This window comes from Triplophysa dalaica, chromosome 5 (assembly GCF_015846415.1).
Source record: "Triplophysa dalaica isolate WHDGS20190420 chromosome 5, ASM1584641v1, whole genome shotgun sequence".
In the NCBI taxonomy this organism is placed as follows: Eukaryota; Metazoa; Chordata; class Actinopteri; order Cypriniformes; family Nemacheilidae; genus Triplophysa; species Triplophysa dalaica.
This window is the reverse complement of record NC_079546.1, coordinates 21,913,873-21,930,417: the sequence shown is the minus strand read 5'-3', so window position 1 is coordinate 21,930,417 and position 16,545 is coordinate 21,913,873. Positions and strand designations below refer to the sequence as shown.

The following is a 16,545-nucleotide window of genomic DNA, read 5'->3' as shown; positions in this document are numbered from 1 at the left end:
GAACCCAGACTGGTTGCTGTCCAGTAGGTTGTTCTGGGTGAGGAAGGATGAGAGCTGGTTACATACAACACGTTCTAGGGTTTTAGCAGCGAAGGGAAGTAGGGATACCGGTCTGTAGTTTTCTAACAGTGCAGGATTAAGAGTAGGCTTCTTTAGTAGTGGTGTAATACGGGCCTCTTTGAAGAGTGTAGGAAATGTGCCAGTGGTGAGAGACGAGTTGATAATGTGAGTCAGAGAGGGGACAACCGATGGAGAGATGGCCTGGAGGAGATGGGTGGGGATGGGATTTAGAGGGCAGGTAGTCGGGTGGTTAGATGAAATTACCTTGGAAACTTCCTCTTCAGATAGGAGAGAGAACGAGGGGAACAAGCATGTGTCTGGGGATTGACTGTGGTCCATAGGCGGTGGCACAGAGAATTGATTGCTGATGGTGCTTGTTTTGTTTACAAAGAACGATGCAAAGTTGTCAGCTGTTAAGTCTGATGGAGGTGAGGGGGTAGGCGGGCAAAGGAGAGCAGAAAAGGTTTAAAAGAGAGTACGAGGGTCAGGAGAGTTGTTGATTTTAGTGTGGTAGTATTGGGTTTTCGCAGAGGAGACATCCGCAGAGAAGGAAGAGAGAATAGACTGATAGAGAGAGAGGTCAGTGGGTTCTTTTGATTTGCGCCACTTTCTCTCAGCAGAGCTGAGAGAGGCGCAATGCTCACGGAGAACATCAGATAACCAGGGGGCAGAAGGAGATGCACGAGATGGCCTAGATCTAAGAGGGCATAAGATGTCTAAGCAGTAGGTTAATGTGGAGCAAAGGGTGTGGGTGGCGGTGTTAGCATCAAGAAGAGATAACTGTTTAGAGGGTGGGAGAGTAGCAGAGACCGCAGAGGATAAGCGGGAGGGAGAGAGTGATCGTAGGTTGCGTCGGAATGTGACCAGTGGAGAGGCATGTGTAGTGTCTGGAGAAGTTAAGTCGAGATCAAGAGTGATGAGGAAATGATCTTACGTGTGCAGCGGGGTGACCTGGGTGTGATGGGTGAAGCAATAGTGTGTGTAGATAAGATCAAGTTGATTACCAGATTTATGGGTTGCTGAAGTGGGGACTCGCTTGAGGTCAAACGACGCACTCAGGTTGTTGAAGTCAGCAGCCTGTGTTTTTTCCAGGTGGATGTTGAAGTCTCCAAGTACCACCAGAGGAGTACCATCCTGGGGGAATGATGACAGAAGTGTATCCAATTCCTCCAAGAAGAGTCCAAGGTGCCCTGGGGGACGATAGATAACCACAACATGTGTTTTAACAGGGTGGATGACAGTGACAGCATGAGACTCAAAGGCGGTGTTGTTGCATGAGGGTGCCAGCTGTTTAAATTTCCAGTCGTTAGGAATAAGTAGACCGGTTCCTCCGCCCCTCCCTGATATGCGTGGGCTGTGGGAGAAAGTGTAATTATTAGAGAGGGCAGCCGGTGTGGCAGTGTCCTCCGGTTTGATCCAGGTTTCAGTAAGTGCTAAAAGAGAAAGACCAGAATGTTTTGCAATAGCTGTGATGAAATCTGCCTTGTTCACAGCAGATTGGCAGTTCCATAAACCAATAGGAAAGGTAATAGAGGTAGTTTTGGATGCTGAAAGAGTACGCAGGTTGTTAGGATTAGCCATGCGTGGCCTTCTGCGAGTTACCATTGGTTTACGAGATGTAATGACAGTGTGGATTTGAAAACACATATTAAAAAATGAAGAAATGTACGAGATAAATAAAGAGAATTGAATAAAGATCATAGATAAAGTGCAATAGTCGAAGTGCAGACTGTAATACTCACAATCACGCAATTGAATTCAGCAGGACACACCTTCCAAATCTCCCAATATTAACACGCAAACAAATGCAAACTGCACAACATATTTAGGTTATGTTGTGCAGTCAGCTGTTATAAATCGGGGTATTTTATAACGGCTTAGATCTCCTCTCAGCCAATCGGAATCAAGGACCAGAACTGACTGTTTTATAATAAGAGATAAATATTGAACAGTTTGAATATATTGTGATGTATTAATATGAATGATGTCATCTGATGTTTCAGGTGTGAGTGAAGCAGCATACACTCATGTGTTCATCAGTTCTGGTGAAAGTGTGTCTCTGTCCTGTAATGATGCTCTTCATCAATGCTCCTCAACTACATGGAACTACGATAATTATACAAGATCATCAGCAGTAGAAGTTTTTACTGGAGGAATAAATAAGAATAACACAGAGAGATCTGAGAGACTGAGTCTGACATCTGACTGCTCTCTCAACATCTATAACGCAACACAACATGATGGTGGACTTTACACCTGCAGACAATATGTGAATGGACGTCAACATGGACCTGATTCACGTGTTTATCTACATGTTCTTCATGGTCAGTGTTTCTCTTCATTTATATGAACACATGTTTAACTTCAGATCACAGTTCTCTTTATCTCTTGTGTTTTCACTGAAACTCATGAGTACTGAGAGTGTGTTGTGTGATTTGTGTTTCAGTGTCTTCATCATCATCATCATCATCACAGACTGAGATAAGAGCAAACACATCTGTCACTCTCTCCTGTCAGCTGTTTACATATGTCTGTGATTATGTGTTCAGTTATTATGGATTCAGCTGGTGTGGATGAATCAGACTGATGTTGATCTACAGACAGACTCCAGATTAGATCAGATAAACTCTGTATCATCTCTCTGACTACAACACTCGTGAATGAAGACGACAACACAGAGTTGAGATGTGTGCTCAAACACAAGAATGACATCAAGACCTCAGTCACATATACTGTCAGATTTACAGGTAAGACATCACTCTGACAGGAGTGTCCTGAACTCAAAGTGACTTCAGTCATTAAACTCTGTACTGATGATGAAGAAATGACATAAACATGAAATATGATTGTGATGTTCTACAGTATGATGTCTCTGAACATTCATCATCTTCTACAGATTCAAACAAGATTCTAGTGACCACCACAAACCCTGAGAGATTCTCAACTCTTAACACAACAGAAACTACACAACAACAAGGTATATCATTGCCATGTGTGTGTGTGTGTGTGTTTTCACATTATGACTCATCTAAGCTAAACTTTATTTTTTACAGCATCAACTACAACATCAATAATAATAAGAGGTATGAAGTGTCGATTGTGTCCATGTGTCCTGTTACATAAGTACATGAGTGAAACTCTCACTGAACTCATCTTGTGTTTGTTTCTCATGTGTAGTGTTTGAGAGTTTGATGGATTTAATGGTGTTCTTGTGTCTTCTAGTGATTCTAGTGATTGTTGAGGTGTCAGTGTTTGCTGCTCCTACTGTCATTCTTCTTCAGATCATCTGTGCAGGAAGAGCGCGTGAGTTTTCATCATCATCATCATCATCATCACATTCACCTGAAACAATCCAGAAAACAAACAGCAGAACTTCATCACTTTTATTGACTTTTATCTTCTCAGAAAACAGAAGAAGGACTCAGAACGCTCATCCAGAAGACACAGTGATGTCAGCAGTTTTGGAATAAAATCTCAAGGGCACCTCAGTTGTTACCCGCCGGCCCTAAGAATTGAACCTGCAACCTTCTGGTCACAAGTCCGACTCCCTAACCATTAAACCACAACTGTCTATAATATCTTCTTTTCTATATTAATGTGATAGTTCATCCCCAAATGAAACATCTGTCATCATTTATTCACCTTCAAAAAGCTCTAACCTGTATTTTTTTCCTTTATACACAAAAGAAGTTATTTTGAAGAATGTGGGATAGTAAACAATTCTGGGTCACCATTGACTATAGTAATCTTTTGTTTGGTTACACACATTCTTCAAAATTCTGTCTTTGTGTTCAGCAGAACAAAGTATTTTACACAGATTTGAAACATCTTGAGGGCGAGTAAATGATGACAGAATTTTCATTTTTTCCTGAACTATTACTTTAAATATGTCAACAGAGTCTGACGGTTTGTGTAACTGCATGTGTGTTACTGCATTTGTGTAACGTAGTTAAATTGTGTGTTGATTTATATCTGTTAATTCTGGCTCAAACATGTTTTGATATTGCATAATAGCTGAATAAAATGTCTGATAATGATCTCTGTCACGGACTCAGATGCTCTGTTAGCCACACCCCCAGCACCAGACCTCACCGCACACTTCAACATACTATGATGACACACAAACTGTTCCTCATTCACTCATTGTCAGGACTCAGTAGCTGTGTCCCAATTCTCAGGCTGTGACCTTATATTGTAAGCAGCTATTGCAGAGTGTTTTGCCACTCAAGGGGGCGTGTTCTGGCATGGTCACATGGGAAGTGACATCACTTTTATACCCTCTATTGCAGTGCTTCTCAAACTTTTTAGATCTTGTACCACCTTTAATAAAATTAACTCTAAGGATCACCTCATGACCGCCATAGAAAATCACATGAAGAGATGAAGAGACACAAATACTTTTCAGTAGTGCACAGTAAACACGGCTCTGTAAACTCTCATGGGGGATTTATTATCCCCCAATTTGTGGGGACTTCCAGAAAGCCTACAAACTTATATTAAAGACAAACAATGTGGAAAGAATATTTAACACAGAAGATAAATAAATACACAAATACTTTAAGAGAACTGATGTATATAAACAACAGAATTACACTTTACTGCAGCGGCTTTTGTCAATGTTGCGTTTCCAAAGAACATCTCAACGCACGCTTCATTGATTTAACCTCGAGTAGATGCAGACACATGTCGAATGAGCACTTTACAGCAATAACAACAGCTTTAAACAACGCTTCAAGTGCAGAAATACATAAGAAACTTAATTTACACGCAGCTCATCTGAAGAGAGAGAGTCAGAGACTCACAAGCGTCTGTCTGCTCCCGCTCAGTGTTTGAGCTGCCCATAAGATCCACCAATGATAAATAAACAACAATAACACATACAACTATTTATAATTACACATAGGATGAGATGTATACCATATTTATCAATCATGGAGGCTTGTTAAACAACTGAAATTGTATTGTAGTTTTGCATTTTCTGTTGTTTCCCATCACGTACCACTAGTTGTATAACCACAGTTTGAGGAGACGTGTGAAACCTTAAAGCAAATAAAACTTTTCCTTCTTCAATTTTGTAGAGAAAGGACCTTTAGGACAAAAGGCTACATTCAAAGGATTAGAGTGACACAGTTTATCTACTAATTCTCTGAAAACGTCTTGATCAACAGCACAGTCAATCTTTGTAAATATATCATCAACTAACTTTGGAACATACTGAGTAGATGACGTGCAAATAAACTGAAGCTGTTCCACCAGGTCATCAATGCATTTTCCAGAGACGTTATAGATGCTTTCCAGTTTTAACAAGAGAGAACCAATATTTTTCGCTATTTTGCTTGAAGCATCCCTTTCACAATCCAATTATTCGGTGTTATCTATGTCCACATGGTCATGTGACACTGGAGAGCTGATTTCATAGTCAGTAGAAGCTGGCTGTTTTGCAATCAAATCAGTCTCAAAATCTTCCAATGACCAGGATTTGTGATTTCTGTGTGTTGCATAAGCTGCACATATGTTTGTCTTAAAATTGCATCCTTTGAAAACACATTGTACAGTTTCGTGACTTCAAATGGGAATTGATGTGTTTAAAGTAGTCTTTTGTGTTGAAATAAAGTGAGTCACAAAGTTTACATTTTAAAGATTCCACTGATAGCACTTCACAATCCTTAGTTTCCTGTGAATTGTGACATCGATGCAAGTGTATACGCAGGCCACCCCATGTCTTAAAGGAGCATGGACAGTTTAAATGAAGACACGGTACTGAATATCCACGACCAAAGGTACCATGATTCAGCCGTTAATGCTTGAGAATAGCACCTTTACGTGTAGCCACAAAAGTGCAGAGCTTACATTGCCATCCCATAAATCACAAACTAAAGAAGGGATGAAAACAGTGTTACCAAAATTTCACATGCTTTTGTGCAGATGCAAGTTGTAATGTTACCCTTATTTTGTGTATTTAGGATATCCAATTATTAGTCATAAAAATTCATAAAACAGGCTTCAGGGCTGTAACCAATTCTGAAATCGAAATGGCTTCGAATCTGTGTTTTATGCACAGCTCTTCCGTAAACTACATTTGGTTGATCAGTAGGAAGTACTGGACAATCTGAAATCACTAAGAGATTGAACTGTTTATTATGTGCAGTTGAAAAAGCAACTCTTGTCAAACAACATCATAAATATACTGAAATAAAAACCTGAAAAGGTTTAAAGAACAGCTATACAACATGCACTTTTGCATTTCCTAGAACTACGTGTGTAAATTGTACTAATTCTGTGACCCATATTTGGAGTTTCTGAGTGAGAGTGCCCACATGCTTTCGGGTTTCACAAAACTCTGTTGTTCGTATGCATTAATTACAATAAATATTTCAAATGCATTGAAACAATTACATGACTGCCAAAAGCCTCAATAACAGCTGTCCATTTGTCCTCATTTCTGTACGTTTCGGCAGTGTGTTTGGGCATACAGTGGCGAATCAGAGACCTGAAGCCATTAGTTTTTGATTTTTTGTAGCAACATAACCCCCACAATTATTATTTTCTTCAAGAATATGACATGCAGCTGCATCATTAAGTAATACAACATTTTTAAAATTCAATGTAAAATCAATTAATCAACAATAAATAATTGCTATTACAATATTGAGCTAATAATCAACACTTGTTTTTTGTCATAATATAACAGCCCCTTTTCAATGTTTGCACAATCATATAATATATATAATAAAACATGAATGACACTTACCTCCAATGTTTTATCTCTTTGGCGTAGGTGCTGTAAAAGAGAAATTTAATATATTTAATAATACAATTAAAATTCATAAGAAAATGCAAGTAAGTAGCTCTTGAATTAACCTCTATTATAAGATGACTATCTACGCCACCATAGCTGCATCTCAATCTACTCCTAGGTTGTGAATCAGAATATCAGGTATATGAATTTGGGAAATGGATAGGACCCTGACTCACTACAGAATCAAAAAATACAATTTAGGGGCACACCTTAAATCACCCTAGAATTTAATTATTAGACTTAACTCACAGAAATTATGATGTGCAATTTTATTTTCATTTCAGTGGGATATTACATTACTCAATACGACGGTCATACGGAATCTGTTTATGTTTTTGTTAATTCTGTGCTTAAATTTTGGAACATTTGCAGAATTCTGTGGAACAGTTTTTAAATGTGTTTAAATTTGTACAGAAATGTAAATATGTGTAAATGTGTTAGAATAGTTTTAAAATACTACCTGTCTTTGCATTAAACTTCAAGTGACAGCGGTCTGGGTTTCTAAACATCATTTAAAAAGAGGCAGAGCCTAGAAGCTTTAAGAGTGAAGTAAAGAGACTGTTTAAACTCTGAATACACCGGACCAAATTATAACTGAATTAATTTGAACCAACAGAAAACGTCCATATCCTTTTGTATGAAAAGCATATGTATTATTGTTCATAGTGGTAAAGCAGAATAAAGGGCTCATATTAAGACTTCCTTATGATGATTTGACTGTGTATTAAGGACATTTACATTTTGTTCACAATGTTCTGGCAGTTTTCAGAAAGGTTCGGTTTCACTGGACGGGTACTGCGTCTGCGTGTGGAGGAATTGTCAAACAGTATAGAAAACACCGCGGTTTTGAAAATATCGTCGTTTGTGTGTTCGCGTCCCCATAAAGGTTGAGACGCACACGATGAAAACTCCACAGCGCCACTAATCCTCGGAGTCCAGTATATCACACGAATATCAAACGGGCCCTGTTATGTAATGTTGGCCTATACAGCTGATGAGACCCACGTCTAGTTGTAAGACCATGATAAACGTTCCACAGGACGTTATATAATCAAATATCCTGTATTAACTTTTGTCGGTTGAAATAATAAATATAAGGTGATTCAAAGAGTACCAAGTTACCCATTAAAAAAATATGTCACTGGTAGCTTACAATACAAACGGCTGCGACAACATTGTGAAAACTATCGTAACACTGCTGTGTAACTTATACACGAACATGAAGCCACAGTTGATTTATATTTTGATGATAGTTTTCCTAAAATATGCAGCTGATTAACGTAACTTACCAGGATTTTCAAGAGAGACCGTTCAGCTCGCTCCCGCTTAGCCGCGAAGTGGAGGTAGTCGATGTTCCTTAGCTGAAGTAAATACAAAAACCGTTAATAGTAATTTCTTAATATTAAACTATTTGAAAAAGTACTACAAACATTCGTATAATTAACGTTAGCCGACTAATTGTTACTTACCAAGATTTCCGAGGCGCGGAGAGCAGATGTGTAGACTTGTTGCTGAGGAAAGCGCGCAGACGTGTAGCGCACGTGATCACTTTAGCCGCGAATGTTACTCGATTTTATTTGTTGATGTTAAATCAATAAGATAATTTATAGGATTTACTTAATATATTTAGATTTTAACACGGATCAGTACAAGTAAATGATCTTCAAATACATCTATTAGATTTCACCTAAATATTAATGGTATATTAAAAATATAATTTGTTAGTTAAATACCAATTTATTTTCATTAAAAAAACCATAAAAAATCCAACAGTTATTTTTTCTAAAATGTACATTTATTAATGTTTTTTTTAATATGTCCTACTAAAAAAACACTTAAATGATTTTAAAAGATTTTAATAAATTAATATAGCTGTTTTGTGAAATTTACATAGCAACTGGATTATTTTCTTCACAAGAATCTCAACTAGACATCAAACACTTTCAGACTTTATTAAAGTTTCAGATAAAAACACACAAACTGATCAAATCTGCAGACTGACACAGACTTTCTGTAACAAGTCCAGACTGAAAACTGAGCAAAAGTCTTGTAGTGTATTTCAGCCTTAAAGCAGCTGAAGACCGAACTCTGATAGTTTATATCCGGTACAATACCGCCACCTTCTGCGATAATCGTGCAACAATAACTAAAGTCAAACCTTATATTTACTTTTAAACATGATTTCTTTATGATAAAATGGTTGGTTGCCATTTTATACGCGTCATAATTTAAATCATAATACACAAACACAGTAAATGCTTACAATAACAAGAATCTCTTTTAAAGGATTAAGTGTGTGGCTCTTAAAAGAGCCTTTGTGTGCGGCGGATGAAAGCGGCGCTTTACTTGGAGCTGGTGTACTTGGTGACGGCTTTGGTGCCCTCGGACACGGCGTGTTTGGCGAGTTCACCGGGCAGCAGCAGACGCACGGCGGTCTGGATCTCTCTCGACGTGATGGTGGAGCGCTTGTTGTAGTGCGCGAGACGAGACGACTCACCGGCGATGCGCTCGAAGATGTCGTTGACGAAAGAGTTCATGATGCCCATCGCCTTGGAAGAGATGCCGGTGTCGGGGTGGACCTGCTTGAGCACTTTGTACACGTAGATGGCGTAACTCTCCTTCCTGGACTTTCTGCGCTTCTTTCCTCCCTTAACGGCGGTCTTGGTGACGGCCTTCTTAGAGCCCTTCTTGGGCGCGGGTTTGGCTGGTTCAGGCATGATGCTTCTTCACAGATGAGAAAATGATGAATGTTGAAGAGTTTCGTCGCTGTGGTATTTATTCACTCCCACATGCAAATGTTTAGCGTAACGGAGCCTGTTGTCTGATTGCGTGTCTTCGTCGGCCGAACCTATAAAATGTTTCTATTGGTCAGCTCATAGTTTGACGGGTCAGATAGAGAGCCAATGAAAGTGTTTCCCGCCCACAGTCTCGTGTTTGAAGATGACCCTCCCACAAGCGATTCAGTTTCCTTTGTTTGCACTTCCCGCTCTTTATCGAATTTGAATAAAACGTTTATTTCTGTATTAACTCTACACTAGAACAGAATTACGTCATCGTGTCATCAAAGTCACTTAAAGATTCGAGCATTAAATCTTTTCACCCTTTTATGCTTTATTCAGCAGCTTTGGGCGTGTTTACGTTTATATAGTTGATATGATGGAGTTTCTTCTTCTTCGAGAGAAGCGTTTAACACAACAGATTAATCTCATCAGTTAATAAAGAACGAGATCTCAGAAACAAAACCGGGATAATAAAACGTGACTTTCACTGCATTTCGTTTGATGATAGAACTTCTGAAATTAAACTCCTCGAGTGAGACAGTGTGTGGCTCTTAAAAGAGCCGTTGTGTTCAATGTATAACTTCAGAATAAACGCGTTTAACCTCCGAAGCCGTACAGAGTGCGTCCCTGTCGTTTCAGCGCGTACACGACGTCCATGGCGGTGACGGTCTTTCTCTTGGCGTGCTCGGTGTAGGTGACGGCGTCACGGATAACATTCTCCAGAAACACCTTCAACACACCGCGAGTCTCCTCGTAGATCAGACCGGAGATACGTTTCACTCCGCCGCGTCGAGCGAGACGACGGATGGCAGGCTTGGTGATGCCCTGGATGTTATCACGCAAAACTTTACGATGACGCTTCGCGCCTCCTTTTCCGAGTCCCTTTCCGCCTTTGCCTCTTCCAGACATGATGTTCGAGAGTACAAATACAAACGTTATGCTTTAACTAAGGACAGCGGATAAAATTTGTTATGATACCTACAGGACCTATTTGAAACACACGCGTGCGAGGGCGGGTGCTAGTGGCACGTCACTTTTTTTAGTTTCCTCACCGCTCCTTCAGTAAATCAGTAAATATACATTTATGCATTTAGCAGATGATTTTATCCACAGTGACGTACATCACATTATCATATACATTTGTTTCTGAGTGTTTAATCCCCTGAGATCGAACCCATGACCTCGGCGTTGTTCTATTCTACCCGAGTACAACATAATCTAATGTACAAAGAAGCGTGACTTTTAAGATTTTAAGAGAAACAGAATAAAATTGAACTATAAATATTTCTCCTGACTTCTTTATTTTATACTCGTGTCATTTTATCTGAACAGAAATTTGCAACTTTTGCAGATCAACAAACGTGACGTCACGATAAAAAGATTATCGCCTAAGATTCAAAATAACATTTCTTCACATCTCATCAAAAGTGCAGCATGAACACATTTACTGACACAAGCGCTCAACTTCTATTTACGAGAGCCGGTAATACATGACTCGGGAGACTACAATTATTCTTCAGCGGTTTGACTGAACATTAGACTCGTTTTGTCGTCATCAGACCAGTAACAAATCCAATACAGGTTTATGAATTGAAAAGCAGAATGTGCAGTTAAGTCTGTAATTAACCTCCGGGAGGACACAGGAATCGCAGCGATCTTTAGCAGTGAAGTTTGTGGCTCTTAAAAGAGGCCTTTGGTTTGAAACGGAACTGTCGCCCGTTTACTTGGACATGGCGGGGCTTCTCGGTCTTCTTGGGCAGCAGCACGGCCTGGATGTTGGGCAGAACGCCGCCCTGAGCGATGGTCACTCTGCCCAGAAGTTTGTTCAGCTCCTCGTCGTTGCGCACCGCCAGCTGCAGGTGACGGGGGATGATGCGAGTCTTCTTGTTGTCACGAGCGGCGTTTCCGGCCAACTCGAGGATCTCAGCGGTCAGATACTCGAGCACGGCGGCCAGATACACTGGGGCGCCAGCACCCACACGGTGCGCATAGTTGCCTTTACGGAGGAGTCTGTGGACGCGACCCACGGGGAACTGAAGTCCCGCTCTAGAGGAGCGAGTCTTGGCCTTAGCTCTCGCTTTACCGCCGGTTTTGCCTCTGCCGCTCATTTTCTTCAGCTGTGGAATTTTACTTAGTAGGTGGGAAGGAAAGACGAAGCTTCTGCTCTGCAGTTCTCAATATTTCAAACCCTCTGCCTGTTGACTATTGGTTGGAGTCAGTAATACTTTTAAACCAATCAGCCAACTTCCCTCCAAACTCCCAACAGCCCAACCCCCTCTTTCTCCTCACAGATGCTGTGTGACGCACAACAGTTTTGATATAATGAGAAAACTTTAAGTGATAGTTCATCCAAAAATAAAAAACTGTCTTCATTTACTTACCATCAGATTGTTCCAAAACTAACACTAGGCTAAACACAAAGGATGCTTTTTGGAAGAATTTCAGTATCCAAACAGATCTCATCCCCCATTTGCAAATTTAAACTGGAGGAACAACCTGTGGTTGAGTAAATGATAACAGACTACTAAATTTGGGGTGAATTATCATTTAAAGTCACATCTCTCTTTCACATTAAGTCAATTATTTCCTGATTATCATTTAAAGTTTAATCAACTCTGTCACATGTTTACACTTCTGCAGTCTCAAGGCAGCTAAAGAGATGAAGGAGGTGAAGTTTATTGAATAGGCTTATATTATTTGTGTTCTTTAAAGATTATAATATAAAATATTTGTCCTGCAATAAAGAAATGCCACCACATTCTTTTCTTATCAACACACACTAAAGGGGAAATTCAATCAATGTCACACATCACTCCTCTCTTCATTCAGTTACATTGACTCCTGTAGTCGCTCTCATCAAACTCAAAGCTCTGCTCTCGGCCTACAAGACCACCACTGGTTCTGCAGCTCCATATCTTCACTCGCTCATACAGACTTATGTACCAGTCAGATCCCTGCGCTCTACACATGAACCACGTCTTGTGCTGTGATCACAAAAAGGTCCAAAATCTCTCTCACTCATCTTCTGTGGATCTGTTCCACATGTGTGTTATGATCTGACCGCTGCTACAAGATCATCAGATTCTGTGTCCATCTTTAAGAATCATCTGAAAACACATCTCATCTGTCAACACCTGATCCATCAGTTCTGACTTCTGTCTCTTTTCTATCAAAAAACAATCTTATCTTTGTATACTGAGTTAAACTATGAGACCAGTTTTACTGCACTTAAGCTTTTTGTTGTCCTGTTGTTCTTTCAATTGCTTCTATTGTTTACCTCATAAAAAAGTGTCTGCTAAATGAATAAATGTAAATGTAAGCACATATTTATAAAATGTAATGTACACTACTGGTCAAACGTTTTCAAACACTTAATTCATCATTTATTTGTATTTTTTCCACATTTAGAAAAAGGCCACTGTGGACTGAAGATGTTGTGACTGAAAAAATCTAAACAATCAAATAAAAAATGTTATATATCTGCTACAAACCTGTTATATACATCTTCAATGTAGTCATTATTTGCATGAAATTTGCAGAAATTTATTTTATCATCAACTACTTGAGGTTTCTATAAGATGCTTTTTAAACAACACTTTTCATCTGAGCTTTTATGGTTGCTCTATTTCATTATTTAGTCAAAGTCATCCATTTCAAAAACGTTTTTATATACATATACAAATATATTAGTTGATAATGAAGACATTTAAATTAGCACATTTCCTGTCTATGTATAATTTCAGACATTTAAGCACCTTCAGATTCAGATTGTGACAGTATAGTGACTGAATAAAGCAGTTTAATTAATAAAAGATTAATCTTTAAAACAAGTCAGTTTAACATACAGTCATTGCCAAAAATGTTGACACCCCTGAAATTTTTCCAGAAAATCAAGTATTTCCCACATAAAGGTATTGCATTAACACATGTTTTACTATACTCATGTTTATTCCCTTAGTGTGTATTGGAACAAAGCAAAAAAAAAAACGAGGGAAAAAAGCAAATTTGACAATGTCACACAAAACTCTAAAAATGGACTGGACAAAATGATTGGCACCCTTTCAAAATTGTGGATCAATAAGATTGTTTCAAGCATGTGATGCTCCTTTAAATTCACCTCGGGCAAGTAACAGGTGTTGGCAATATAAAAAATCACACCTGAAAGCAGACAAAATTGAGAGAAGTTGACTAAGTCATGTCATTGTATGTCTGTGTGTGCCACACTAAGCATGGACAGCAGAAAGAGGAGAAGAGAACTGTCTGAGGACTTGAGAATCAAAATTGTGGAAACATATCAACAATCTCAAGGTTACAAGTCCATCTCCAGAGATCTAGATGTTCCTTTGTCCACAGTGCGCAACATTATCAAGAAGTTTGCAACCCATGGCACTGTAGCTAATCTCCCTGGACGTGGACGAAAGAGAAAAATTGATGAAAGGTTGCAACGCAGGATAGTCCGGATGGTGGATAAGCAGCCCCAAACAAGTTTCAAAGAAATTCAATCTGTCTCAAGGTGCATCAGTGTCAGCGCGAACTATCCGTCAACATTTACATGAAATGAAACGCTATGGCAGGAGACCCAGGAGGACCCCACTGCTGACACAGAGACATAAAAAAGCAAGACTACAATTTGACAAAATGTACTTAAGTAAGCCAAGATCCTTCTGGGAAAACGTCTTGTGGACAGATCAGACCAAGATAAAGCTTTTTGGTAAAGCACATCATTCTACTATTTACAGAAAACGGAATGAGGCCTACAAAGAAAAGAACACAGTTCCTACAGTCAAATATGGTGGAGGTTCAAAGATGTTTTGGGGTTGTTTTGTGCATGAAATCTGAGGATTACCAAAGGATTTTGGATCGCAATGTAGGGCCCAGTGTCAGAAAGCTGGGTTTGCGTCCGAGATCGTGGGTCTTCCAGCAGGAAAATGACCCCAAACATACTTCAGAACTCTCCAGCGCTTTGTTGCCATCCATTTCTGGGTGCTTTTTGAAGTGGCCAGCAATGAGTCCAGATCTAAATCCTATTGAACACCTGTGGAGAGATCTTAAAATTGCTGTTGGGAAAAGGCGCCCTTCCAATATGAGAGACCTGGAGCAGTTTGCAAAGGAAGAGAGGTCCAAAATTCCTGATGAGGGTGTAAGAAGTTTATTGATGCTTATAGGAAGCGATTGATTTCAGTTATTTGTTCCAAAGGGTGTGCAAACACATATTAAGTTAAGGGTGCCCATAATTTTGTCCAGCACAATTTTGGAGTTTTGTGTGACATTTTGTCAAATTTGCTTTTTTCCCTCCTTTTTTTGTTTTGTTCCTATACACACAATGGAAATAAACATGTGTTAATTCAATAGTTTTCTGTGAGAAATACTTGATTATCTGGAAAAATGTCAGGGGTGTCAACAATTTTGGCCATGACTGTATGCCAAAGACATCAAGACAAGACCGATTCAGAGCTTTCTTTTACAGACAGACTCATAATTTAAAGTTAAGAGTACTTGTGTTCAATATGTCTGCAAAAAAAAAAAAGAATTTACAGAAGATAAAACACTAAATAAAATTACAAAAATAACTGTTTTAACGTTTCAATCATTCAGAACCCAAGACTGACTGCAATTAGATTACTTGTCTGTAAGAAAAAAAGAAATAGATAAATACAACACAAACAGTAATTTTCCCATCTCTAGAAAACACACAGACACACACACACACACACACACACACATAGATCATTCGATGTGTGAGCGGTTTCATGTCAATACTGGACAAAAAGGTTTAGTTTTTATTATATTTAATCCATATTTACTCTCCGTTTTATCGTTTCGTCAGTCTGAATATAACACATCTACACATCAGTAACACAAACAGCGTTGTGTCATTCACACAAATACCTCGAGAGTGTTCGTGTGTTTCAATCTGATCAAAACAACTTCTGTATGAAACACTTTACAAGTCCCTGAATGACATTAACTTAACTCAAGTCATTTATTACATGTATGTTAAATAAACAGAAAACATGTTTAATGTTTCATCAATGTTTACACAAACAAATCACATGAAATTCACGCGCAGTTTTTCTCCAGAGATCGATGCTGGTCGTGTTTTTAATGTAACAGTGAAATAATAAACCCTTTACTGTCGTGTAGTTTAGTCTGTGAATAAAGCTCTGGATCTCTGCTCTGTGTTCACGCTGTTTTCACTCCGTCAAATGATTTTAAAACTCTGATATTAACTCGAAATGTCGCAGGAGAAAACACAAGAGTTTGCGGCTCACAGAGGCACCGACAGGTCGAGCTGAGTCTATATGGTTCTCATGTAGTGTTTAAGAGCGCAGCGCCGCATTATTGATCAACTGTAGTGTGACAGTACAGATCTGAACAGAGAAATGGCAGAAACCGCTCCAGCTCCAGCAGCCCCGCCGGCGAAAGCGCCCAAGAAGAAATCTGCAGCCAAACCCAAGACAGCGGGTCCAGGCGCGAGTGATCTCATCGTTAAAGCCGTGACGGCCTCCAAGGAGAGAAACGGTGTGTCTCTGGCCGCCCTGAAGAAAGCTCTCACCGCCGGCGGATACGATGTGGAGAAGAACAACTCCCGCGTCAAGCTCGCCATCAAGAGCCTCGTGACTAAAGGCACACTGGTCCAGACTAAAGGAACCGGTGCTTCAGGATCTTTCAAACTCAAAAAAAACAAGTCGAGACTAAGAAGCCAGCGAAGAAAGCCGCTCCTAAAGCAAAGAAACCCGCAGTGAAGAAGCCCGCTGCTGCTGCTGCTGCCAAGAAGCCGAAGACCGCAGCGGCAAAGAAGACCGCCGCAAAGAAGTCTCCCAAGAAGGTCAAGAAACCTGCCGCCACCGCCGCTAAAAAGGCAACGAAGAGCCCCAAGAAGGCGAAGAAGGCAGCGGCCCCAAG

At 39.7% G+C, this 16,545-nt stretch overlaps 3 protein-coding genes across 3 annotated transcripts in view; all 3 read right to left on the bottom strand.

Moving 5' to 3' along the window:
• Positions 1–10,548, bottom strand: part of LOC130421320 (uncharacterized) — a 503,144-nt gene extending 492,596 nt beyond the window's left edge. The window contains exon 1 of the mRNA XM_056749141.1: positions 10,256–10,548. Within this exon, the coding sequence (XP_056605119.1) occupies positions 10,256–10,548 (293 nt within the window). The remainder of the gene's footprint in view (positions 1–10,255) is intronic.
• On the bottom strand, positions 8,793–9,863 carry LOC130421350 (histone H2B-like). Its single transcript, XM_056749181.1, has one exon. The coding sequence runs from the start codon at positions 9,574–9,576 to the stop codon at positions 9,202–9,204; it is 375 nt and encodes a 124-aa protein (XP_056605159.1). The 5' UTR covers positions 9,577–9,863; the 3' UTR covers positions 8,793–9,201.
• A 749-nt stretch (positions 10,549–11,297) lies between the features above and the next one.
• Positions 11,298–11,747, bottom strand: LOC130420430 (histone H2A-like). The gene has a single exon (XM_056747715.1). The coding sequence runs from the start codon at positions 11,745–11,747 to the stop codon at positions 11,298–11,300; it is 450 nt and encodes a 149-aa protein (XP_056603693.1).
• Between the last annotated feature and the right edge of the window lie 4,798 nt (positions 11,748–16,545).